General features: G+C 35.9%; 1 protein-coding gene across 11 annotated transcripts in view; it reads right to left on the bottom strand.

Moving 5' to 3' along the window:
* Window positions 1–26,648, bottom strand: part of mcf2la (mcf.2 cell line derived transforming sequence-like a) — a 63,724-nt gene that overhangs the window by 22,502 nt on the left and 14,574 nt on the right. For 9 of the 11 annotated variants that reach the window (XM_042761202.1, XM_042761210.1, XM_042761217.1 and 6 more), the window contains exons 2-4: window positions 11,362–11,445; window positions 6,258–6,372; window positions 2,984–3,074 (exon numbers count right to left, since the gene is read on the bottom strand). In XM_042761202.1, coding sequence (XP_042617136.1) covers window positions 2,984–3,074; window positions 6,258–6,372; window positions 11,362–11,445 — 290 coding nt within the window. Of the gene's footprint in view, window positions 1–2,983; window positions 3,075–3,355; window positions 3,700–6,257; window positions 6,373–11,361; window positions 11,446–20,464; window positions 20,867–26,648 lie in introns of those variants that run through there. The other 2 variants (XM_042761246.1, XM_042761257.1) reach the window with 2 other exon arrangements.

The following is a 26,648-nucleotide window of genomic DNA, read 5'->3' as shown; positions in this document are numbered from 1 at the left end:
TCAAGACATCATTAACCAATCTAACACGGAGGACAAGCAGACACAAAAATCAACATTTCCTCCACGATATATAATGTCTTATTGTTTTCAATTTGTGAAGCAACCTCATTTGTATTTGTACTATATGACCTATAAAGACCACAGCACACAATAGCCTTCATTTAGAATTAGTTATTATGCATGACGTTATTAGAACTTTGTATTTTTGTTTTGATTTTAGACACGTGTAGGAAAATCTCCTCCGGCCGTTCCACACCAGCTGCACTGCTGATAATCATTACCAATCAGCCATATGTGCTGTGATGGAGGACAGAGAAAGAAAGGAGTGATTACATGCTTGTGTGTGCCAGTGTGTGTGTGAGCAGAGAGAGAAAGAGTGAATGAGAAGAAAGGAAAAAGGGGAGGGAGAGAAAAACTATGGTATGCATAGAAAACATTTAGGTACAGCAGGGTAGAAATTTCCTTTAAAAAATGGTCACATAATATACAATAATCAAAGGAATATATTTGTTTAATTGTCTTTTGAATTACATTTCAGTTCAAAAGTTTGGGGTTGGTAAGATTTTTCATTGTTTTTTTTTTTTTTTAAGTTTACCAATGCTGTATTTATTTGATCAAAAACATGCTAATTACAATATTATTACAATTTAAAAGACCTGTTTTCTATTGTAATATATTTAAAATGTCATTTATTCCTAGGATGGCAAAGCTGAATTTTCAGCAACAATATTGAGAAACATTGCTTATTATAATCAATGTTGAAAACAGCTGCTGCTTAATATTTTTGTGGAAACTCTGTGTTGTAGCTTAACTATGAACATGCAAGAAAAAAGATGATATGAAGTGCAGTTGAACAGAAGGTTGAAAGTAAAATGAAGAGAAAGAGAGAGGGACATGAGGCAAAATAAATGATCATCCTGTTATTTCATTACAGCAAAAACAACAAAATCCATTAAACCAATAAAAAGAACAAAAAATTGCCCTCTCTTCTGAAGTATGTTTGTGGGGTAGTAGAATAAACGTCTCCATCATCGACACACAAACAGCAGAGTAAAACAGTCTGAACACCAGAATTGTGTGTACTGTTAGATTTGATGTCACTAAGACAGAAAAGTCGGTTATTCAGAAAGAGTCAAGTTTGGTTGTCACAATAATTGACTGACATGTGTTAGAGCACTTTAACATACAGTCACCATGTTACAGTGAGCGTCTGCAGACTATTCAACAACGTGATTAAATATTAAGTGCTATGTTACTCATTACTATCACTTACTACATTCAGTAATTACATTATTAAATGGACACTAATGTAAGAGTGGCCTAAAATAAGTGAATAATTAATTTAGTCTCCTAAAGCCACTTTACATTAGACTAGCTCTCATGTTTCTAACGGTCACTGTACAGATAAAACCAATTATTACATGGGACAATAAACCAACAGTCCAACTGCTGCAACCCAAGTTACCAGTTAATAGGCCATGTTTACCAAACAAAACCAAGTTTCATATGAACATAATTTTGTTTAACGTAAAAAAAAAAAAATAATGCCAATAATGACACTGACAAGAATAAAAAAAACAACTGTTCCTTTTATAGTTTGTGTCTTGTTTGCACTGCTATGCAAAGATAACTACAGAGTTAAGACCAAAATCAGGACTCACTTTGCACAGTTTGACCAAAGTTGAAAAAAATGTATCAAAAATTAAATTAAAAAAAAAAAACATACTTTTAGCATGGTTACCACATTTTGCCCTTGTTTGGTAAAGCAGTGAAGCACAAGTTAGCCAGCATCTTGATCACTGATTTGACTCCAGTAGTGTTTTTGAGTGCTGATCTAATTTAACAGTGTTAATCTGATTAGCCCAGTGACCTCTCCCCTACTGACCATCATACACACGCTCACAGCTTTAACAAACCCCCTGCAGCCACCACACTGTTGACAGTCTGAAGAGTTTACCACAAGCATAAAAGCACTGATGATCACTTCAGGCCACACTCAAAAAAAAAAAAAAAAAAAAAGTTGATGACAAGAACGGACACAGCTGTTTTTGCTGCTATTGTTCATTAAACATAACTTCAGCATCATTTGTGCTTTCAGTGGGCTGTGTTTATACTCATGAGGATGTCTGCAGAGAGTGCTGCTGTGGTGCGCTAGACGCCTCTGTGGTGGATTAAATATTTAGGGTTTCTATGAAAAGAACGAAGGCCTTATTTAGATGCCCTCTGCCTTGGAATAATGCAGAAATTCTGACTAATCCACTCATATAGCCAAAGGCATGTGTCTGTCAGCTACTATTCTTCTTACAGCATGCATGGAAAAAACAGCACACAGATGTACATGCAAACGTTTCCTCATTCATACGGACACTCAAAGAGATTTCAGCTTAAAGTGTTCTCTTAAAGGGGAAGTTCATCCAAAAATGAACTTTCTAACATCATTTACTTACTACCTACAGTAGGTTCCAAATGGGTTTTTTCGCATAGAAGAACCATTATTGGGTCCCAAAGAATCGTTCGGTGAACAGTTCTTAAAATAATCTTTTTCCACTATAAAGAACCTTTTGTGTTATAAGTTAAATGGATGTTAAATGTTCTTTGTGGAACCACTGATGCTAATAAAGATCCTTTATCTTAAGAGTGTATATAACTTACTTTCTTCAGTGAAACACAAAATAAGATATTTGAAGCACATTTTTCCCTATAAATTGTCAACTGGAAGGCAAACAACATTGGACCCCATTGATTTTCATAGTATAGAAAAACAAAAAAGCAGACATTTTAAGTTCTTGTGTTCCGCATAATAAACACTTAATGTTTGAAATTACATCAAGGAGAGTAATAATGACAATTTTCATTTTTGTGTAATCTATCCCTTTAAATTTAAATTATGATGTTCACAACATACACATTTAAGCACATGCACATCCTATTTTTATTCTCTCTCACACACACACACAAACACACACACACTCTAAGGGCTCACCGCGATCCGCAGCAGCGTCCCCTTTACTGATGCCCATCTGTCTTGTCGCCGGTCAATGACCAGGATGAAGCCGACCCCCGTCGAGCTGAGACTGAAAATCAGAGAGACACCATCACCATGGCAGCAAACGCACACACTTTCAAAAATCATAAACACTGAGATACTGAAGATGTCACATACCCTAAAGTCATCATTAAACAGTTACTAACCAACTCACTGCAGTCATCCCTACACATCAGACTGAAAAATTTACCAGCACTCGGCGTATTGCAAACCATTATTTTATCTATATGTACACATATTTGTTTGCCCCCTGACACGCCAGATGAATGCATGATGTGTCCAAATGTAAATTAAAACACATAGACGTACATCGAAATGCACTAGCCCAGAATGCAATCGTGGCACCGTAGCACAGAGATGCTGAGCTGGTTGCTACATCCATCACCATGGAGAACAGCAGCTCTCTGCACCAGTAGTATCAAGCTGGTTTATGGTGACCGAGGCAGAAGAAAAATCCAATTACACACTCCTGATATTAAAAAACAAATAGCATGAATGTGCAGAATCCACCCCAATGCTGATATTCCAAGTGTCCTTCAGCAGATTTCAGTGTATACATATGGTTTCTCCTCAGTTTCTTTCTTCCTTTCAGTGCACCTTTGCTTTCAGCCCCTCTGTTTATGGTTCCATTTGAATGAGTGCCACCATAGGCACAGACCGGGAGAGCAGCTACATTTTGCCTCCCCCTCTACAGCGACCAATCATGCAGCATCAGGTGCTCCCTCTCAACCAATCAGAGCTCAGGGAGCGCTGACGGACAGCCGGGCTCAGAGTCTAGCCTGAATTGCTAATATGGAATGTGGGCGGGAGATATGTGCTGATTGATAATGAAACCTCCTTCCACTAGAATCTGGCACTGCAGATATTTGTGTATCAAATCTGCCGCCATTACAGTGACACACAGATTGTGTCTCTCTTGTTCTGGCTCCCGCCTTCTCCACCAAATTTCACACTCTCATCCCTTTTCTCTCCTCTCAATCCCACCTCCCTGTCCCCCCTCAGCCTCCGGCTGTTTTTTTTCTCAGGAAATTTTGTTCTCTGCTCCTTTCACAGTGGAGGGTAGAAGAAAGAGAGAATGGAGAGATGCAGGGGTCTTATCAGCTGACAAAGCCCTGGTGCAGATCTGCACTGACACATTGAGTAATGACCTTGAGTGTCCATCAGTAATAAAGATCAAAAACCTGATTACAATCATCACTGTAATTATAACCTTCCATTCAAAGGCTGTTGGGGAATTCTAAAGCCAGCGGCTGGTTCATTGCAGAAGATTTATAGTCATACTGGTGGTTAGTCTATTAATGTTTTTAATTATTGTTCTGTGTTGTTAGTGCAGTGTGTTAAGAGTGCAGAGCAATATTTTTAATTATATATTTTTAATTATATATATATATATATATATATATATATATTATATACATATATATATACACACACACACATACACATACAAGATAGCTGAATGCTTTGAATGAATAATGGGATAAAGATTTATTTAATAGAGGACATTTGCATTTTCACTGTTAATAATAAAAAAACATAACCAAGATATTTGGTCTTGACTATAAATTGCAAACATTTAATAATATAAAATTTAACATCGTAGATGTTTTATCAGAAACCACAGAACAAATTCAGGACCATGTCTTGCTTACAAATGAATCTATTTCTATTCTATAAATTTTACAAACACATATTGAGGTCATATTTCATTCTATAATAATAATAATAATAATAATAATAATAATTATTATTATTATTATTATTATTATTATTCACATTTTCCCAATGTGTCCAGACCGTATCAAAAAAAATAAAATAAAAATAAAAACAGTATTAATTCTAGATAGTTAAACTTCTAGGTAGCATTTTTATTTTATTTACTTATTTATTTTTTACTTTGTATTACAGTATGACAATTAGTTTTCATTATAATAATTTGAATTTTTTAAAATGTGACAATGCAAAATATCTTTATAAGTTTGAGTAAAAAATTATAGTAATAATTTTCCTATTTCTTTTTCTTTTGTGTTAAAACATGACTAGGAAATATTCTTGAGGGGTTTCATGACATTCGCCCCTTTATTCCATGAGCTGCTGTATTTTGCTCCTGAACTCCTTTCATTTACAAAATCAGAACTAAATTAAAACCCCATCAGCCATTTTCAGCATGAAGAAATCCATCCAATTACTCAATTACCCCTCTCTCTGTTTCTCATGGGAATAAGGGGGAAACAAGAGGTGGAAAGAAAGAAAGTGTGATGGAAAGCAAAAGACCAGAATCACTCTTTCATTAAAATATTAACAAGGGCTGTTAAATTAAAGAGGATTTCATCAGCAAACAGACCAATGCACCAGTGAACTTTCACAGGGATTAACATTTTTTTAAAAAAAAATTAATGATATACATGCAAATTAATTCAACATCTTTAGGTTACTCATTGATATGAAGGCATCTTCAAGTCAATAATAATGTACCTCCTGAGAAAATCATGTAATTTAAATTACTCACAAACTAAGAATGCATATGTAAAACAAGGGGCATTAGGATCACCTTGTTAATCGTGTACATAATTATACATTGTAATTTAATATGTATGATGAATATTAATGAACAATCAAAAAAAAAAAAAAGCAGTCATGACTCAAATTCATTGAATTGCAAACAGCATGATGTGTTGCAATGGGAAGGCATTAGAGTGCCATCTACTGTCCAATTCAAGAAATAAAACAACCGACCTAAATATTTCTCATCTAGTTTCTCATCAACACTGCAGTGATCTGACTGAATAAAGATAATATAATCATACATTTAATACATACAATGTATTCTGCTGCAAAAACAAAAAAAGTTTCTGGTATAGGCTTTGCTAAAAGCTGGGTAATTTAGTGTTCCCACACTTTTTGACATATTAACTTTCATGACATTTCCAACCATTATCAATGCTGGATTTTAAATCATGTTACAGAGATTGAAGTGTATTTATAGGTCAGGATGCAGTTTTTGAAATTAATAGACTGAAGTACACATGTTTTCAATAACAGCATCAATGGATAGACTGATGTTATCACGGTTTGCATGCACATCTACTTTGTAAGCACTTACAAAAAGCAACATCTAGTCAATAAATAAGGACTTTTCTAGGTCTGGGGTAAGAATATTTTCACATGCCCTGATGAATGTAGGAATTCTGGTTATTTTTTGTTTTCTCACCTGGGAACACTGGTCAGGTATGTCAGCACGTTGTGAAACTCCTGTTCCTCCAACTCACCAAACGTAGGGTACTCTGGGAAAATAATGATGGGGCTGCCATTCTGTCCTCTGCCACCTGGAAATGCATGAAGACTAATCATCTTTTTATTCCATTATACCTTGTGATGCAAATAAGTGCTATGTTAATATATTAAGAGGAAGAACTGTCTATAACCAGTGACCTAGAAGCAGCAGTAACTTCCTGAACTAGTTTACAGTCAGACTGATCAGGAAATATAATAATCTAGCAGCACTTCTGCATTTAAAAAGTCTTCTACAGCTTCACATGTACAGCGTACACAAAGAAAGACAGAGACTGCATACAGTACGTTCAAAGAAAACTGATTGTAGCTATTACGAACTGCATAGACGCGTCAAGGACATGAGGCAATGTCAAGGGCACAATGCAATAAGTACAAAACCTTCAAATCTCCCCTTTTCCCGTCATTGAGCTTAAACATCATACAGAGATAAACATCATATAAATCATTACTGGGGCTATGGATAGTCTGTATGTGTATGTGTGTGTGAAAAGAAAGAGAAAGAAAGAAAGGGAAAGAGGAAGAAGGACATGTTTGGAGCAGTGTGTGCAGTGACAGAGGTCATGTGACCGGGTGTGTGTATATTTGGATGCTACAACACTCTGTGATTAATAGAGCAGGATGAATCCACTGCAGAGCTCACACATATTAACACCTCTATGACTGTCACACACACACACACACACACACACACAGGTGCACGCACACACACACAAGGTAAAAAGGACACTGCTGTCACATTTATTCATCAGTAGAGCAAAACAAAATAGCTCCAGTCCATCTGGACCAGGTGAGAGAGAGAGAAAGAGGGTCACAACATTATACTACAACATGCAATCCAAAAGACAAAGAGGCATTCATCTTCAACAAACAGACAAAAAAAAAAAAAAAAAAAAAAAAAAACATCTTTCTCTCTCCCACACTCACTCTGAGAACAATATAATATATTAAAGTATAAAATAATTTAATGGAAAAGAGTAGAATATAGAATGGATTATATTAGAGTTGAATAGGGTAGAATGGAGTATACAAGAGTAGAACATAATAAAGTAGAATGGATTACAAAAAGGGTAAAAAAGGTATAATATAGTAGAATAGAGTAGAACTTGATGGAATTGAGTATATTTAAGCTGAAAAGAGTAGAATGGAGCATAAAAGAAAAACAGAGAAAAATAGAGCAGAATGGACTGTAAAGGGTAGAATAGAATATAGTAAAATTTAGTATATTAGAGTAGAATCAAGCAAAAATGGCACAGAACAGCAGAATTGAGTATAAAAGGGCAGAATAGTAGAATTTAGTATAATTGGGTATATTAGAGTTAAACAGAGAAGAATGGAGTATAAAAGAGAAGAACAGAGAAGAATAGAGCAGAATGAAGTGTAAAAATGTAGAACAGAGTAATACAGTTGAGTAGAATGGAATATGATCGAGTAGAATATAGCAAAATAGAGTATACTAGTGCTGAAGAGAGTAGAATGGTATAAAAACTGAATATAATAATAGTGATAATGATAATATAAAACATATATATAAGGCTAGAATATAGGATAATTGAGTATATTAGAGTTGAATATAATAATAGTGATAATGATAATATCAAACAAAGGCCTCTGCAGCTGTCTTGGAGGAAAAAAACAGGACCAGAAAAGAAAAAAAAAACAAAGATAAAAAGGGCAAAAAGGAAATGAAAACAGGAAATAAACAGATGGAGCATCTAGCAGTGGAGGTCTGTTATTAAATCTATGTGGAGGACTGAGGCATGAGACCAGAGAAACATATTCACCATAGCAACATAAACACACACAGAAATAATCTAGTGCATACGCTACATGGACACACAGATTGTATATGAAATTGCTGACTATTTCCCTCATTCATGTAGCACTAAATAGTGAATGCTACATAGTGCACTATATAGGGAAGAAGTTAACAAAAATGAGGCAGCAAATCTTGATAGTAAAAGTATTTGGACAGTATTTGGAGCTTTCCACAATGCAATAAGTGCAATATATTGTTGGCTTGTATGCATCAGTTACACACTATAAATGTTTTAAAAAGTGTGCACTACAGAGGGAAACAAATTGTCCACTAAAAATTCAGACGACAGTATAAAATGAAAGACACCCCTAATAGTGCGCTACAAATTTAAGAATAGTAAGCAGTTTTTTTAAGTCACAAGGCCCCTATTTAACAGAAATCAGAAGTACAATTAACACTGATTCTGGTAACCACAGTCTTTTAGATACAGTACTGTCATTAACAACGCATTGAAAATGAAACACAGCCTTAAACCCTGAACTACAACTGCACCATTATGCAGCCAGCCAGAGATCACTGAATCTCTCTTTTGCTCTCTCACTCTCCGACATGGTTTAATTTAAAGATTGCAAAATAAAATAAAAATAGTTTAGTATTATAATCCAATCTTCTGTTTTGAAAAGAATTTTATATTAAGTGATTTGAGTGTCGTTACTGGCAGGGATTGTAGGTGGGGCGAGTGAATGTACAGCGCTCTCTTCCACCCTTAATACCATGACTGAGGTGAGACCCTTGGCTTGAGCAAGGCACCGAACCCCCAACTGCTCCCGGGGCACTATAGCAAAAATGGCTGCCCAGTGCTCCGGGTGTGTGTTCCCAGTGTGTGTGTGCACTTGGATGAGTTTAATGCATAGCACCAAATTCTGAGTATGGGACACCATACTTGTCCACAAGTCACTTTTTTTATTGAAATATCCTGGTTCCTTCAATGATGCAGCGTGGTTGTGGTTCACTCTTCTAGCAGTAATGTTGTAAATGTTTCATGGCATGTATAATGCATGAGTTTAGAATTAGGTTTGTAAATATTCAGAGACTCTCTTGTAGATTTGATGCCATGAAGAGATGAGTTTTTTTTTCTTTACTAAAAAAACCCGAATCCCAATCTAATCCTCTTATTCACTATAAAAGTCTTCTATAGGCCTCACACACAGCCTAACTGTCAATCAGATATCCTCGCAAAGCACCTCAGCTCTGAACTTTGTCGTCAAGCGCATCGTCATGGCAACAATGAATAATTAAGAGGCTTCCTCCAGTCAGGCGTTATCCTGGGCAACCTGAGCCGAGCCCTAACTGGGTTATTTACTCATTTACTGAGACTGGAGAGAGTTTCTAGAGTGTTATTAAGTGACTGTGTGTATATGTGGAATCTGTGCACGTTCTGAATGAATCTGCTGTTGACATTGTGAAAGCAGATATTTATAAATAATCTCTGTTGTATTCACTTCTGACTCGCATGGCACATGTGAAACAGGACAAATAATACTCATGATACTGTCAAAACACTATAAATAGCTAACTAGATCAGTGATTAAGTTAGTTATTCACTTCCTGTAGCAGACATTGCAGATACATTTGCACTATAAATATCTGAGTGAATGAGAATGTCGGCACTGAGTTTTTACATGCACAATTTTACACAATTACGCTTAATAACATGGATGTTTCTGTAGTGACTAAAGGAAGTACATTTTAACAAGGAACATGTATACTATTGTTAATTTTTTTTTTTAACTAATACCTTCATTTTGCAAGGATGTATTAAATTGACCAAAAGTGACAGTAAAAACATTTAATAATGTTACAACAGATTTATATTTCAAATATTTTTTTTCAAAGAATCCTGAAAATATGCATCACAGTTTCCACAAAAATATTAAGCAGCACAACTGTTCTCAACATTGATAAGAAATGTTTCTTGAGCAGCAAGTCGGCATGTTAGAATGATTTCTGAAGGATCATGTGACACTGAAGACTGGAGTAATGATGCTCAGAACTCAGCTTTGCCATCTACATTTTAAAATATATAAAATTAGAAAAGAGGTATTTTAACTTGTAATAATATTTCATAATATTACTGTTTTTACTGTGTTTTTGTTCAAATAAATGCAGTCATGGTAAGCATAAGAGACTTAAAAAAAAACTTTCAGACACCAAACTTTTGAATGGCAAAGTCATGTCAATGCCTAAAATTATGTTCTCCAGTTTTAAGCAAAAACAGAATTTTTTTTAGCACAAACAATATCAACACATATATGCTGCATCCCAATTTGCATACCATCCATCCTAAAAAGTATTTGAAATCAGAATTAGTATGTCCCAGATTGTAATATGATGAAATAAGTATTCCAAAGGTCCCCAAACGGTTTACTACAAACGCGGAAGAAGTGTTTAAAAAAAACTACAAACATGGCAGATATGCAAGACTAATGGACAGGTAGAGAAAGGGGTTTGAGTAATAAATTATCAATATCTAACCTGATGAAAAAATATTAATTTACTGCTCTACGCATTATATTTCATCTGCAACAACATTGTGAACTTTTATATAAAGATAAATTTGGTCATTAACTTTTAAATGCATCATTAAGCGAACACATGAGGAGCGTTCTCGGCATGATAGAGAACGCTCTGGCAGAACAACTTGCCTCTTCATTTCTCTCCAATACTGTAGAAAATCAAATTATATGAAATGTCGATGATGTTAACTTTGACAAGATGATTGACAGGGCAGTATAAATGGAGACAGAATGCATGTAACAGAGCATCTGTTAAAGACGTAATTATGACCAAGTACAGTATGTCCCAAAGCTTGCCTGCTATTCTGCTACATACCCACAAGTATATACTTTTTCTTCACAAAAAGAGTACATACTTTTAGGGAACAGTACAAGTAGGCGAACTGGGACATAGCAATAGATTTAACCCCATTTTGCTCTAAATGTAAACAACTTTACTGGTGTTCTGACGGCTTACTCAATTTACATGTCAGTTACTAGTTTAATGCTGACACCAGATTTCTTAATTTTTTGCCCCAAAGGTTTTAAAAATGAGCTAATAATTTAGCTAATTTTTTTGAGTTACTAATGTTTTGTTGTACAGTACATGTAAACTCAAATGATGATCATTTTGATGAAGCTTTCAGAATCTCTCATAGTGGTCGCACAGTCTTTAATGGCAAAGTATTCTGGGATTGATGGAGACTCACCTGACAGGAAGGCAAACTGTTTCCTGAGGTCTAGGCTGATGTCTGCGGCACACAGAGGACTGCTCTCCTGCTGCATAATCTCATCTGTGTGAGAAACAAAGAGATTTAGTTAGCAAAAATTTCACCATAAACAAGGAAAAACTGTTTGTTTCCCATGTTGATGTTTATGCGTATACCACACAATTTCATATACATGACATACAGGAATATAATTTCATGTTCTTTATCTGTTTCTAGGTTATAGTGAAGATGGCATGATGTTTAGAGTGTGAGAAGAGCAGCTGGATGAATGGATGTAGGTAAGATTGGATAGAAGAGCAGCTGAATGCATGGAAAGACGGAACAGCAGATGGAAGAATGGATGGCTGTATGAAGATGAGAAAGTGAAAACAGAGAAAAGAGAGAATATTTTCTCTATGCATCAGGAGACGATGGATTATTATAAGCAGCTTTTGAGAGTCTTCAGCCGCTGCGGTGTGTGTATGAGTCACTGCTGTGGTGTGGCACATTTCTCTCAGGCTCAAACTGTATGACTTCAAGAGTTTGAGCACATCTTGGGTCTACATAAAGGTGAAATCTGCCTGAACAGATGAATCCAATACAAACCAAGACAACATAATCCCCCCTGACAAACCACTGGTGCAGTGCCCATCAGCAAAGATAAAGTCACTGGACAACAGTTAGAAACACATGCACACAGACTTTCATCTGTCTTTCCTGCTGTTGCTGAGGTGCTTTGGAGCAAGGTTAAGGAATCTGAATTAGAGCTCTTGAACACAACATTTGAGTATGTAAGTAGGTCACAGATAAACATTCAACACACAGTACTGTAAGTGGACTTAATGATTTCATCATTAATTCTCTTTCAGCTTTGCTGCAGAGGCCTCATAGAAACTCATTGGTCTGTTGGTTTGTACTGTACAAATGTTAGAAAGTGCACTCAAGACAAATACTGATAAAATCCTCATGTCTAGGCACCAACAGCAGACCACAACCATCTGTGCAAAAGACCATCTGTGCAAAAGACCATCTGGGTCATCAATATGCACGTTGAGAAAGCTTTTGCTGCTTTAGCCATGCCTGTGGCTGTTGCCATGCCTGCCATTAAAAACAAAACAAACAAAAATAAACCAAAAGAACCAAACAAAACCAAAAACAAAAACAATTTTAACAAATATAACCAAACTAAACAAATGAAGAAAAAAAAGAAAAACTAAACAAAACAAAAGAAACAAACACCAAACAAAAACAAGCAAAACAAATGAACCAAAACAAACAAAACCAAATGAACAAAAAACAAACCAGACAAATCAAGAAGCAAACAAAGCAAACACCAAACAAATAAAAACAAAACCAAGCAAAGCAAACAAAGCAAAACACAAATGCAAAACTAAACAAAATATATTTTGAATTTTTTTTACCATGTATCATGCTATCACAAGTCAAAACAAAATAAAAATTAAATTAAAAGTATAAATATTATAAATAAAAATAAGCAGTTATTTTCATGAAACAAAATTATTCAATAAACGTTCCTACAATTCATCTTAAATCTAATATTCCAATTCCAAATAAGTTAACAGACACATTTTTTATTTAATTCCTAAACCCCATTTTTGCCTTCATTTAGCACTTGCCATGTGTTAATTTTGGGCCCAGACTGATGTGCTCTACCAATCAACACTCTCATCTTTACTGTGATTTATATTACGTTACTTTTGATTATGCTGTGAGATATTACAGTATATTGTCTGCAAGAAACAGCACATCTGACAAAGAAACAATTTAATTTAATCTCCTTACACAGGAAATGCTCTTGTTTGAAAGCTGTAGAGTACAGTGGAGAAGCCTTCAGGAGAAGATAAGTCCTCTTTGAAGCATGAAGGATGGTGACATAAGACACATTACAGAAAAACACTCAGGCTACTCACACTGTTATTAAGTTTCTGTAAAGTTCAATGACATTGTGCATGCTCTTTAAATGAAGGTTCAGCATTCCTCAAAGTCTTCATTTGTTGGACCATATAAGTACAGTCCCATGATCTTCAAAGTTCAGTCCCCAAAAAGTCAATAACATGCTTTACTTAAACTGAACTAGACATTAAAACACCCCTCTTTCTTTCCCACTGCTCCACTCCTGACGTCACTGGTCACAGACAAGCACCTGTTTTCACCATTCCCAACACCTCGCCACGGCCATGATGAGCAAAAGACAGATGCTTGCAGATAAAGCAAGAGCTGTTAACCCTTTATCTACCCTGGTAACACAGACATGGAGCTGGTAAAAGTCTGGCTTGTCGCAATGATCACAAACCACTTTCAGATTAAGATTATTATAGGATTTCTGGTCTCAGTGACTCAATAAGAGTGTCACGTGACTTCAGACACAGCTGCCACAGCCCAGGTTAAAACTGAGCTTGTGAGGTTAAGAGAAGATTCTGGCACTGAAAGACTGGCACAGTTAAGCAGAATGAAGTCACGACCAACAAAGACAACAATGTTTTGTTTTTCTTTTACCTGGTTAAAATTGGATTCGATTCGTTTCAATCTTGTACTGTGGTTATATCTGATCAAATGCACATTATTATTCTTTAGCTTGGGTTAAACAAATCAATTTTGCTTGGTTGGAGCAGCAGCTACTCTAATTATGTCTCTATTTGTTTCTCTAGGATTTACACAAGCTTCAGTCTGGATCCAGAACACCTGAGAAGAGATGATGCCAACCCCTCAGATGATGCCAACCCTGAAACACCATACAGGACTACCACATTTTGCTATAAGTTTGATTGCAACATATAATAATTGCTGTTAATAGTGTTCATCGTCTGTTCGATTACGTCTTTAATTGATTTTTCCGTACATTTCTGCCGTATGTACATTAAATGACAGTCACCAATGATAAGCTACTACTAAATATATTGTAGAAACATAATTTTCTGTAAAGCTGATTTGTATTGTGAAAAGCGCTATACAAATAAAATTGAATTGAATTGATACAAGCCTTATGAGACATTCAGGTAAAAGACATTCATAGTCCTTAAGAAGTTCATCTCAAATATTCATCATTTGTTGCTTCTGGCTATAAGGGTTCATTCTACAGGTTCTTCGACATTACAAAGTTAACATTTAATAGAAGTGAAATGATAAAAATAGACTGACTCAAAACATAAAAAACAGGTCAAGGGATTTTGTGCCCATGCACTCCATGACAAGTTCCTCTGTGTTCCAAATTGGATTGTATTCCAAACACTATTATGCATTTAAGCAATTATGTATGAGAGGCTGTTACATTGTGAATGTAGTCACGGCTACAGGGCACATGACATAGACACAGAGTAATGCCAGAAACCCCTTTATCTGTGAAAATGTTCACAATAAAGAACAAACTCAAATGGCCAACAGATTTTTTTTTTTTTTTTTTTTTTTTTTTTTTTACAGTTTTAAAACAGCAAGCAAGCAGCAAATACACACACGCACATACATGCACACATATGTAATTAACGTTCAAAAATTTGGGGTCAGAAAGATTTTGAAAGAAATTAGGAATTTTAACAAGGATGCATTAAAGTGGCAATAAAAACTTTTTCATTGTTACAAAAGATTTATTATTTCAAATAAATAATACATCCCATTCATCCAAGAACACTGTCAAGTATCACGGTGTCCACAAAAATATTAAGAAGCACAAATGTTTTCACCAGTAATAATTTAAGAACGCTTGTGCACCAAAACAGCATATTAGAATGATTTCTGAAAGATAATGTGACACTGAAGACTGTAAGTAAAAACAGCTTTGTCATCACAGGAATAAATTACATTTTAAAAATGTTTTAAAATAGAAATGTTAAAATATAAATCTGCTCTTTTAATTTTTTTTCCTCTCCTTCAAATAAACGGAGCCTTTCAAAGAAAATACTAAAAAGAACGAAAAAAAACATTATACAAATCCTAGATTTCAAACTTTTGAATGGTAGTGTAGCAGGAATTTTAGAGACTTCCTTATACTGACCAATCAGAATAAAGGGGAGAATGATGCATTTTGCAAGTATAAGTTTTACAAGACTCAAGTCTTTTGAGAATTACAGATTTTAAAGAACAAATATTAAACATTTGGGTCAAATGTTCTTGTACACAAGTCAAAACAGCCTATTCATCTCATTTATATCACTCATTTATATTTATCCCATCACTCCTATTAAACAATACCAGACCATTGAGATCAAGCGGGACGCGTTCAGTCTTGTCACTGTCGCCTCAGCTGGGCTCAAGAGAAAGAGGCTTGAGCAGCGTCCAACGTTTCATTCACCATCTCATCTCTTGGTGTTTAATCAACAAAGCTACGGCACAGAGCCTCCACTCAATACAAACCATCCTCTCACACATCCGCAAAACCAAAGCAGCAATAACAGGGCTATAGAAACGGCCCAGGGCCCTACACGGACGCCAACCGCACATTGACAAAGCTATTCATCATTGGGGTGCTGGTATTTAGAAGAACCGGGGGAAGGGCAGACTCTCATTTTAATGCCATTCAACAAATAGACGAGTATTCTTTACAAGGCCTTACATTTTTAATGCCACTCAGATGGGTTTAGCTGTGACCGCTATGTGATTGAAGATCTGGGTTTGGACTGTAGCCTAAAAGACCCCAGTATTAAAAGATTCATCTTCATCTCAGGAAACTGCTAGCTGTCTTTTGTTCAATATTTTGTTAGTTCACAAAAGTATAACAACAGATTGCCTCTTTGTAATGACATGTAATCTATATTATGACTATAATGGGGCAAAAGTGTATTTCTACCAGAATCACAGTTGCAGAAATTATTTATGAACCCAAATTTAGCTTTTTGACAATTTGCAAAAAAAAAGTAATATAATAAAATATATGCCCAACTAGTGAAAAACAAGACTTGTAAGGTTTGTAACTATTGTATTTGTCAGAAAATAACTAAGAAAATATAACGTTACATTTAATAGTAAAATAATTGAATTCAATGTTGTCAATTTAAAGTCATATTTTAATTTACTTTTTTTTTACTTTAACTTAACAAACATGCTGATTATGTACAGTAACATGTTACATACAACACTGGTCTTATCTCACTATCATTGCAATGCTCTAATATTGGTGTTTATGATAAGCAGGATCCAAATTCTTCGCTGTAACGTAAAATTCAGCTATAAAAAAAAAAAAAGAAAAAAATCACAATTGTGGGCCTCAAGATCTCACTTCTCTTGGAACTCTGTTTCCTGGTGCAGGAGAACAAGGACAACATGTTTTCCATGTCTCTGCGGTTGTGTCCACTCTCTGCATTATTTACAGGAGAGTGTTGGATACAGTTGCTTCAAAACCTAAGTATTACACTAAGAGCTCCGATGGAAAAGCAAGACACATACCAATACACACACACATATTCAATGTTAACATGCAAGGAAAAAATCCTCTTTGTTCATGTCTGTGCAAGCAGCCCAAGTTAAACACACTTTTTTGTTAAAGACCTCTTTGGCTGTGTCATGTCCGAGCCTGTCTACAGAACCAGTCCAGGTTAAAACACACAGGAGTGCAATACAGAAACCATTACGGCTACACAAGACTGTTAAGGCCAGGCAATAAAGCAAAGAGTCACTTACGCACACACACACACACACACAGAAAGCATGACATCTTCCTTTACATGGGAATCACACCCATATCTCATTGTTATTTCTATAATAACTACATTCTTTATGTACTCTAAACAAAGTGAAACTCACATTAAAAAAGGCTAATATACAATGATTTTTTCAGAACAACAGTTAAAAACATAGAACTAAGCCACTTGATATTAGTCACTTCATCCATTGTCCACATTACTTTTCATACTTTTTAGTCATACAATATTATGTGTGTGTGAGATATATATATATATATATATATATATATATATATATATATATATATATATATATATATATATATATATATATATATATATATATATATATATATATATATATATATATAGCTCACACCAAAAATGAAAACTCTTAACCTTTACTCACCCTCATTTTATTCCAAGCTTACATTGAATTCTTTATTCTGTGGATCACAAATTAATGAATGAGTTATTTTAGTTATACAGCGTGTTCTACAGAGTAAAGTATTACTGTGATTTTCTTATGTACTATCCCTTTAAGATAATTCATCACTCTAGGATCAAACATCAATCTGTATTTGCACAGCCTATATCTTTAACCATTAAGTCATATAGTCACATTTATTTGTACAGTAAATCAGACTTGTTTTGCAGCAAAACAGCTTCACAGAAAAAAAGAAGAAAAGTTGCAAAATTATTCAATTATTAAATGACTTTAATTTCAAATTTAAAGCAACTTTACAGAAGACAATTGTCATTACTTAGCTCAATTTAGTTCAATGTTGAGTTCAGTTTAATAACAGGATAAAAGTGTTGCAAAAGTTTATCAGTTACAAAACATTCAATTCAGCTATAAAGCAGCTCTACAGAATACAATAATATCCTTAAGCCACAACATTACCAATACACACATACATGGATTGCTTCTCTGATCTTCAATACACAAAACTACACACCAGCTCATTATTTACACACTCACAACACACATAAACAACTTAATGAATAATGAATATTCATTATATATTATATATATTATATTCATTATAATGAATAATGTCCCAAATGCCTTATTAACAGTGCACATGGTTTAGTTTCATGAGGGCACTGTAACCGTGTGTGTGTGTGTGTGTGATATACGCAGACATGTGGTCTGGCTCCAGCTATATGGACAAATGTGAACAGTGTCATATCAATAATAAGGTCACGTCAACTGCTAGCAAAAAGGCCAGCTGTGTGCGTGTGCTATTGGAATAGACTGTAGTGTGTGTGTGTGTGTGTGTGTGTGTGTTCAGGACAGCAAACAGAAGAATTCATGCACTAACATTTGGTATTATAGCTGCATTTTACAGAGTCTCCATCTGTCAGGCTGGGAGGATACGAATCAGAAACACACACAGCCCCCTACACCAACAACAAATGGGCAACAAGTGGGTCAAATTCTTCTTTTTAACAGTTTAATTGAATGTATATCAGATCATTGTGGTCCAAAACTGAACAAAAAAAAAATTAGGCCACAAAAGTTCAGAAACTCTCTTTAAAAGACTCTTTGCAACATGCTGATCAGAGTCTCTGAATTTAATAAATGCTGTGTGTTACTAATTATGGGGTATGATTTAACAATTTAAAAAGTTTGCTGGTGCCCAGCAAAACCACAGTAGTTGGACACACAAGACAAAAACCACACCAAACGTATATAGATGGATGGTTACTAAATAATCATAGTGATTAAAATTGTCATGACAAACCCTGTGCAGTCAACCAGAAGAGTGAGAGAATGCAAACACGGCAAAAATTTCACAGATTTCAGAAGTGTTTGCAAGCATTACCATTACAAATGCTCATACTGTTAACCCTATTGTAAGTACACTACAAAAGTCGTTTAATTATAAGGATTTAGCGAGGATGCATTAAATTGATCAAAAGTGACAGTAAGTACTTTCACAGACACAAAACAAATCTATTTAAAATAAATGCTGTTCTTTTGAACTTTCTATCAATAAAAGAATTTGGAGTCAATCTTAAGCACAAAAACTGCCAACATTTATGTTAACAAAGACTGGAGTAAAATCCAGCTTTGCCATCGCATGGATAAATGACATTTTTATAACATATTCAAATACAAAACATTTTTTAAAAAATGAATTGTTCACAATATTACTGTTTGGTTATATTGTTGATCAAATAAATGTGGCCTTGACTGCCAGCGTAAGAGACATCTTTCAAAAACATATCTAGGTACCAGTGTGGGCTCTTTTGATTTGGGTAACCACCCAGAACGACCTAGCAACTGCACCGCAATATGCTAAAAACCTCTCACCTTAGCAACTGCATAGGAATGTCCTGGCATCGATTTACAACAACCTGACATTGTGACGGCATCTTTTGCATGGGCAAACACCATTCAAATTTCATAATGAAAATAATGAAAACATAAAACTATAGTTTTAAAAAACAATGAAAGAACACACATAATATCATATATTAAACCACAATACACTCTCTCTCAAAAGATATAGCTTTATGCACATAAATCAGCTATATTAGAAAGTCACCCCACATACTCACAGCAGACAGACAAGTGTGTTCTTGGATGCCACCCTAAAAGTCACAGGTATATCTGTTGTAGTTTGATATTTCCCTTAACAAGCTGCTTTGAATTCCTTTAGCATCATATAAGAAAATCTCAGCTAAATAAAACTCCTATTTCAGCATTTGATTTAGCACCTCGCATGATTCGATGTGCCACAACATTTCCATTCATGCTAAAAACTAAATTCAATTGACAGTGTCTTACTCAGTACAGCCTGAGGTCATAGTTACACTGACAGCACGCCAGTCTTTATTCAATAAGCAAATATCTTCTGATGTGCCATTACTTGCATACACAGTGAAATTTTGCCTCCATGATGAGCATTCGCAGCGAAGACAGAACCATGATCACTGCGCATATTGACAGGCTTGAAGCAAAGCTTTGAATGTGAAACATCACTTTGGTGAAGACAATATTAAAAAAATTATTTTTCCATTTTGAAGAATCTTTTGTGGATTGTAAAGGTTCCATGGATGTTAAAGGTTCTTCATGGAACCACCAATGTCAATTAAGAATCTTTTTCAGAGTGTAAAGTTATTTCTTGATTATATTGAAGTCTACATAGTTTGAATAAATTTAACAAACATAAAGACACCAGAAAAGCCACAAAACAAAAGAGCACTTCAAACTGGACACGTCTGAACTGCACTTCCATGATTTATCACTATAACTTTTTTCTATTTGTCAAATCAACTTAGTGTTGTATAGATTATATAATACTTTGAGTTTCTGTTGATTAAACCAATCCCTTTCTTTGTATTAACTCAAATATCTAGTTTTGATTAGCTCAATTTTAAGGCAACCAGGATACTTACTTGAAGTAAACAACAATCATTTTAGATTTACCCCAGATATAAAGATTGGTCCAGTCTCCTACCTGTCATCACTTTCAGTTGCAGCCATAGTCTGGTAATGTCCTGGCAGAGCAGGGACACTCGGTTAAGCTCCATTCTGCTCAGAGTGCACCTTTCTGGCCCCCCTCCTGTCTCAGGTGCCTCTATCTCTGGGGCTTCATCCTCCTTCAGGACTCACGTTAGCTGCCGCACATTACTGTCCATCAGGCTAAACTGTCCGTCAGTGCACCTCACATATCCTCATCTCCAAAACACACCAACAGGAAGACACACAAACTCCACCAGCATCAGGTTACACCCCACACTGCTCTGCCACACACATACGTGCAGGTGGAAGCAGCAGACGGTGGACTTAAATAGAGGAAAAGCCCCGGGGCAGCAGCTTAAACAAACCAGAATGCTATTCTGTAGCAACCTGTGCGTGTGCGAGCGTGACTGAGTGAGTGAGTGAGTGAGTGTGCGCGTGTAGGGAGAGGATAAGCTCTTATAATCGTCCTGCCTCTAACAGGTTTGAGAGAGGGAGAGAGGGATGGGGGTATGACAGCAATTTTCTCTGTTTGTAACTCTGCCAGGGCCCTGTGGATTAATAATAGACAGCCAATCAAAATACTGGGGCCGGACTGAGAGGCGGAGCACATAAACTACAGCTACTCCATCTATCTATTATATACTATACATACAATATGTTCATGGTTACAATAATTAGCATGTTTAGTCTGCTTTACTTTTTTCCCTTTTAATAATTGTTAATAATAATAATGGTGTAATGTTTATGTGTAATTGTTTTATTTGTTGTATTTTATTTATTTTGCAATATTGTTATTTCACTTCATTTTAAACTGAAAATGCAGATCAATTTTGCTATCTATGCCATTAAGGCAAATACATAAAAACACTTATTATAATAATAACAACAATACAAATGAGATAGAAAGTTATGACATTAAATGTTATTGCTAGAATTATTGCAATACTTGGAATGTATCCCTTTTAACGCACGCACACACACACATAGTTGAACATCTTTTATATAAGAAGCCAAGCAATACATAAGAGCAGAGTGAAAGGCGCTGGGCGTTTGTATTCTGTATTCATAAAAAGCCTGGGAAAAAGACACACACACACACACACACACACACACACACACACACACACACAACCACCTGTTTGTGGCTGGAGTCTGTACAGAGTCTACTGCTGTAAATTAAATAGCTCTATAGTTCTTCAAAGCCTTTGATGGAACTCAAAACCCTTCAGCTTTATTGTGTGTGTGTGTGTGTGTGTGTGTGTGTGTGTGTGTGTGTGTGTGTGTGTGTGAGAGTGAGTGAGTGAGCGAGTGAGCAAGTGAGAGAGAGAGAGAGAGAGAGAGAGAGAGAACCAAAAAAGAAAAACCAAAACCTTGATAACACCAATCTTTAAAAACTAAGATAAATTTGATCCTAACAACTACAGAGGCATCTGTGTGAGCAGCAACCTGGGAAAAGTAATCTGTAGCATAATAAATGCTTGACTACTAGACTTTATCACCACACACAATGTACTGAGCAGAAGTCAAATTGGATTTTTACCAAATTACCGTACATCTGACCACATTTATACATTACATACTCTAATTGAAAAACATGTTAACCAAGATAAAGTTAAAATATATGCATGCTTTATTGACTTAAAAAAACAACAACTTTTGACTCAATTTGGCACCAAGGACTATTTTACAAACTTATTGAAAGCAGCATAGGAGGTAAAACCTATGACCTCATCAAATCAGTGTACACGGAAAGTAAATGTGGTGTAAAAATCGGCACCAAACATACGAGGAATCTTTCCCAAGAGCGTGGAGTGAGACAGGGCTGCTGCTTAAGCCCAACATTATTTAACATTTACATCAATGAACAGAACAACAGTCTGGAGTGATCCGCAGCCCCTGGCCTCACCCTACACCACTCACAGATCTAATGCCTGCTGTATGCAGACGATCTGGTTCTGTTGTCTCCCACTCAACATGGTTTACAGCAGAACCTGAACCTGCTAGAACAATACTGCCAGACCTGGGCCCTGACAGTCAACCTGAAGAAAACCAAAATCATGATCTTTCAGAAAAGATCCAGATCCCAGGGAACATAACACACATTTACATTAGGCAATAACCAGATAACACACACATCACAGTACAACTACCTGGGTTTGAAAATCACATCCACAGGAAACTTTAATCATGCTGCAAACGAACAGAGACAAAGCACGCAGGGCCTTCTACGCCATAAAACAGCAATGTCCTATAGAAATCCCTGTTAGAATTTGGATGAAAATATTAGAATCAGTAATTGAGCCCATTGCCCTCTATGGCAGTGAAGTGTGGGGTCCACTGACTAATCCAAATCAAGATCTCACCAAATGGGAAAAACATCCAATTGATACCCTGCATGCAGAACTCTGTAAAAATATATTACACGTGTACCGGCACACAACAAATAACGCATGCAGGGCAGAATTAGGCAAATATCCTCTAATCATAAAGATACAAAAAAGGGCAATTAAATTCTGGAAACATCTGAAACTCAGTGACCCCCAATCATATCATTATAAAGCCCTGCAATACCAAGAGATGAGCAAATAAAGCAGTCCCCTCCCTCAGCTGATCCAGAGCATCAGTCCTGATGCTTCTCTAACATCCACTGATGCTCTGAATCACAACATCAGAATCAATCAGATTACTGCACAGATCTCTCACTGGCAAACCCAAACACAACAACAGAGTAAAATGCAATGCTATTTGGCTCTAAAGAGAGAGTACACTATGGCAAAGTATCTGTACACAGTGTCAGATAAGAAACTGAGAAGCACGTTGACCAGATACAGACTCAGTGGACACAAGCTGATGATATAGATGGGCAGACCCAGGAAAACACGCCTGCCACCGGAGCAGAGACTATGTTCACACTGTGATCTGAAACAGAACTGCAACAGATGAAACAGATGGAAACAGAACTGCACTTCCTAACAGAATGCCCCAAATACACGGACATACGGACAGTGTTCTATGATAAAATACAGCAGATCCATCAGACATTTAAAACTCTTTCAAACCAGGAGAAACTGTCGTATCTGTTAGCAGAACACAAGAACTGCTGTGTTTGCTGCTCAATATATCTCCCTGCCATGATATAAGAGAAAACACTCAACATGCCCTGATCTGATGTTTCCAGTACATGTAGATTAGGTTATGCCATATTACTCTATTATATTACTTAGATGTATATTTTGCCTCTGTAAATCTAATACTATATCTTATTTTATTTTATTTCTAACTTATACACTTACATTAATTAATTTTGCACTACATGCTCAATACTTTTTATATATTTTTATTATTACTATTATTCTTTTTCTTTCTGTTAATACATATGTGCACTATTTGTAAGCAGCCCAGCTGCAACTGATTTGGCAATACAAATGTAGTTTTTGTCATGCCAATAAAGCACACCGAAATTGAAATTGAAATTGAGAGAGAGAGAGAGAGAGAGAGAGAGAGAGAGAGAGAGAGAGAGAGAGAGAGAGAGAGAGAGAGAGAGAGAGAGAGAGAGAGAGAGAGACGAGAGAGAGAGAGAGAGAGAGAGAGAGAGAGAGAGAGAGAGAGAGAGAGAGAGAGAGAGAGAGAGAGAGAGAGATTCAGACACATCAAAATGCAATTTTTATGCTTATAAAATAGAGCAAACACTGCCAATCTTAACCAATCTTCGCCAATCTTAAGTAAAATGTCTCTAAATATATTCTCCAGTGTAAGTTTTTTTGTAAGTTCTCCCTTCTTAGATCACCGACGTTACTTACAAAACAACACTGTGTCACGCATTTTAATGTGCTACATGCTATTTTCAGATAATATCACAGATACATTTATAGAAAGGTATATCTGGGCTGGTGGTGTCTGTAGAAAGTATATGTTCATTGTGACTTTTGTGATATGCAATCTTCAGCTCAAGGCTCTCTCACAGCTTGAAGGTCACAGGCTGCATTCAACAGGAGGACTTTAAAATGCAGGTCAAGTTCTAGACACTCTCGCTGGAAATCCCCTGGCTCTCTTCTCTTAGATCTTGTGTCCAGCTATATAAGCCCACTCCATGCAAGTCTGAGACACTCACACACTACATATTATTTAAGAGAGGCAGGGCTTCACTTTTATAAAGACAAACACAATGTCCCTTTCTTTGCCTTATCAGTAACACTAGCTAAGTCCTCTGGGCTCCAACTGTATAACAGCTCTTAAATGTTACACAGCAAACCTACTGACTTAATAGCAATGAAGTTAAATAAAAAGTATAAAAACAGCATTATTTAGTTAAATTTTATTTGGTCAACTTCATAATCCAAGCAGCATGTAGTCCAATTTATTCTAGATTTTACATTATAGTTGCATTAATAATATATTTTTAATATTAGTATTATAATAATATTAATAAAAATATACATAACATTAGAAATTAATTAACTCTTAATTAACCGTATTTACTCTTATTTAATCTACAATTTTAATTGTTAATTTTTAAACTAATTAAACTTGCATAAACTAAAGACAGTAAAATAAGAGCCTTTAACTGGTTGATGTGGTCTGATAATATGATAATTATGTAGTGCAATGGTTGTTGGTTTTTACAAGGGTTATTATAGTTAACTAAAAATAAAACTATTAAAATATTTTTTGTAAACTGAAATCAAGCAGAAATAAACAAACTTAAAGGTCTCCTGAAGTGCCTTGAAACACGCAGCATTATTCTATCTGGCGACGTAATTTCAACTGAAACAGGAAGAGAGGGCAGGACATATATAGCAGCCCCGTCCCCTTTTTAAAATAGCCAATGGCGTTTTGCTTATATCTGCTCGGGCCAGAGCCATTGAGCTCGTAAAAGCCGGATTTGACAGCCACAGTCTAATAGATTACCCCTAGATTCAAAATGAAACTCTTAATAAAACAAAATAGTGGTCATAATCATGCTGAGGCTGTGTACAGGTGCATCTCAATAAATTAAAATGTTGTGGAAAAGTTCAATTATTTTAGTAATTCAACTCAAATAAATTCAATACACAGACTGAAGTTGTTTAAGTCTTTGGTTCTTTTAATTGTGATGATTTTGGCTCACATTTAACAAAAACCCACCATCTCAACAAATCAGAATACTTCATAAAACCAATAAAAAAACATTTTTAGTGAATTGTTGGCCTTCTGGATACATTTACTGTACATGTACTCAATACTTGGTAGGGGCTCCTTTTGCTTTAATTACTGCCTCAATTCGGCGTGGCATTGAGGTGATCAGTTTGTGGCACTGCTGAGGTGGTATGGAAGCCCAGGTTTCTTTGACAGTGGCCTTCAGCTCACCTGCAATTTTTGGTCTCTTGTTTCACATTTTCCTCTTGATAATACCCCACAGATTCTCTATGGGGTTCAGGTCTGGTGAGTTTGCTGGCCAGTCAAGCACACAAACACCATGGTCATTTAACCAACTTTTGGTGCTTTTGGCAGTGTGGGCAGGTGCCAAATCCTGATGGAAAATGAAATCAGCATCTTCAAAAAGCTGGTCAACAGAAGGAAGCATGAAGTGCTCCAAAATTTCTTGGTAAACGGGTGCAGTGACTTTGGATTTCAAAAAACACAATGGACCAACACCAGCAGATGACATTGCACCCCAAATCATTACAGACTGTGGAAACTTAACACTGAACTTCAAGCAGCTTGGGCTATGAGCTTCTCCACCCTTCCTCCAGACTCTAGGACCTTGGTTTCCAAATGAAATACAAAACTTGCTCTCATCTGAAAAGAGAACTGTGAACCACTGGGCAACAGTCCAGTTCTTCTTCTCCTTAGCCCAGGTAAGACGCCTCAGGAGTGGCTTAACAAGAGGAATACGATAACTGTAGCCAAATTCCTTGACACGTCTGTGTGTGGTGGCTCTTGATGCCTTGACCCCAGCCTCAGTCCATTCCTTGTGAAGTTCACTCAAATTCTTGAATTGATTTGAATTGACAAACCTCATAAGGCTGCGATTCTCTCGGTTGCTTGTGCATTTTTTTCTTCCACACTTTCTCCTCCCACTCAACATTCTGTTAACATGCTTACATACAGCACTCTGAACAGCCAGCTTCTTTGGCAATGAATGTTTGTGGCTTACCCTCCTTGTGAAGGGTGTCAATGATTGTCTTCTGGACAACTGT

Source organism: Cyprinus carpio, chromosome A1 (genome assembly GCF_018340385.1).
Source record: "Cyprinus carpio isolate SPL01 chromosome A1, ASM1834038v1, whole genome shotgun sequence".
NCBI lineage: Eukaryota > Metazoa > Chordata > Actinopteri > Cypriniformes > Cyprinidae > Cyprinus > Cyprinus carpio.
Note: the sequence above shows the minus strand (reverse complement) of the source record. Positions and strands in the feature narration are given on the sequence as shown.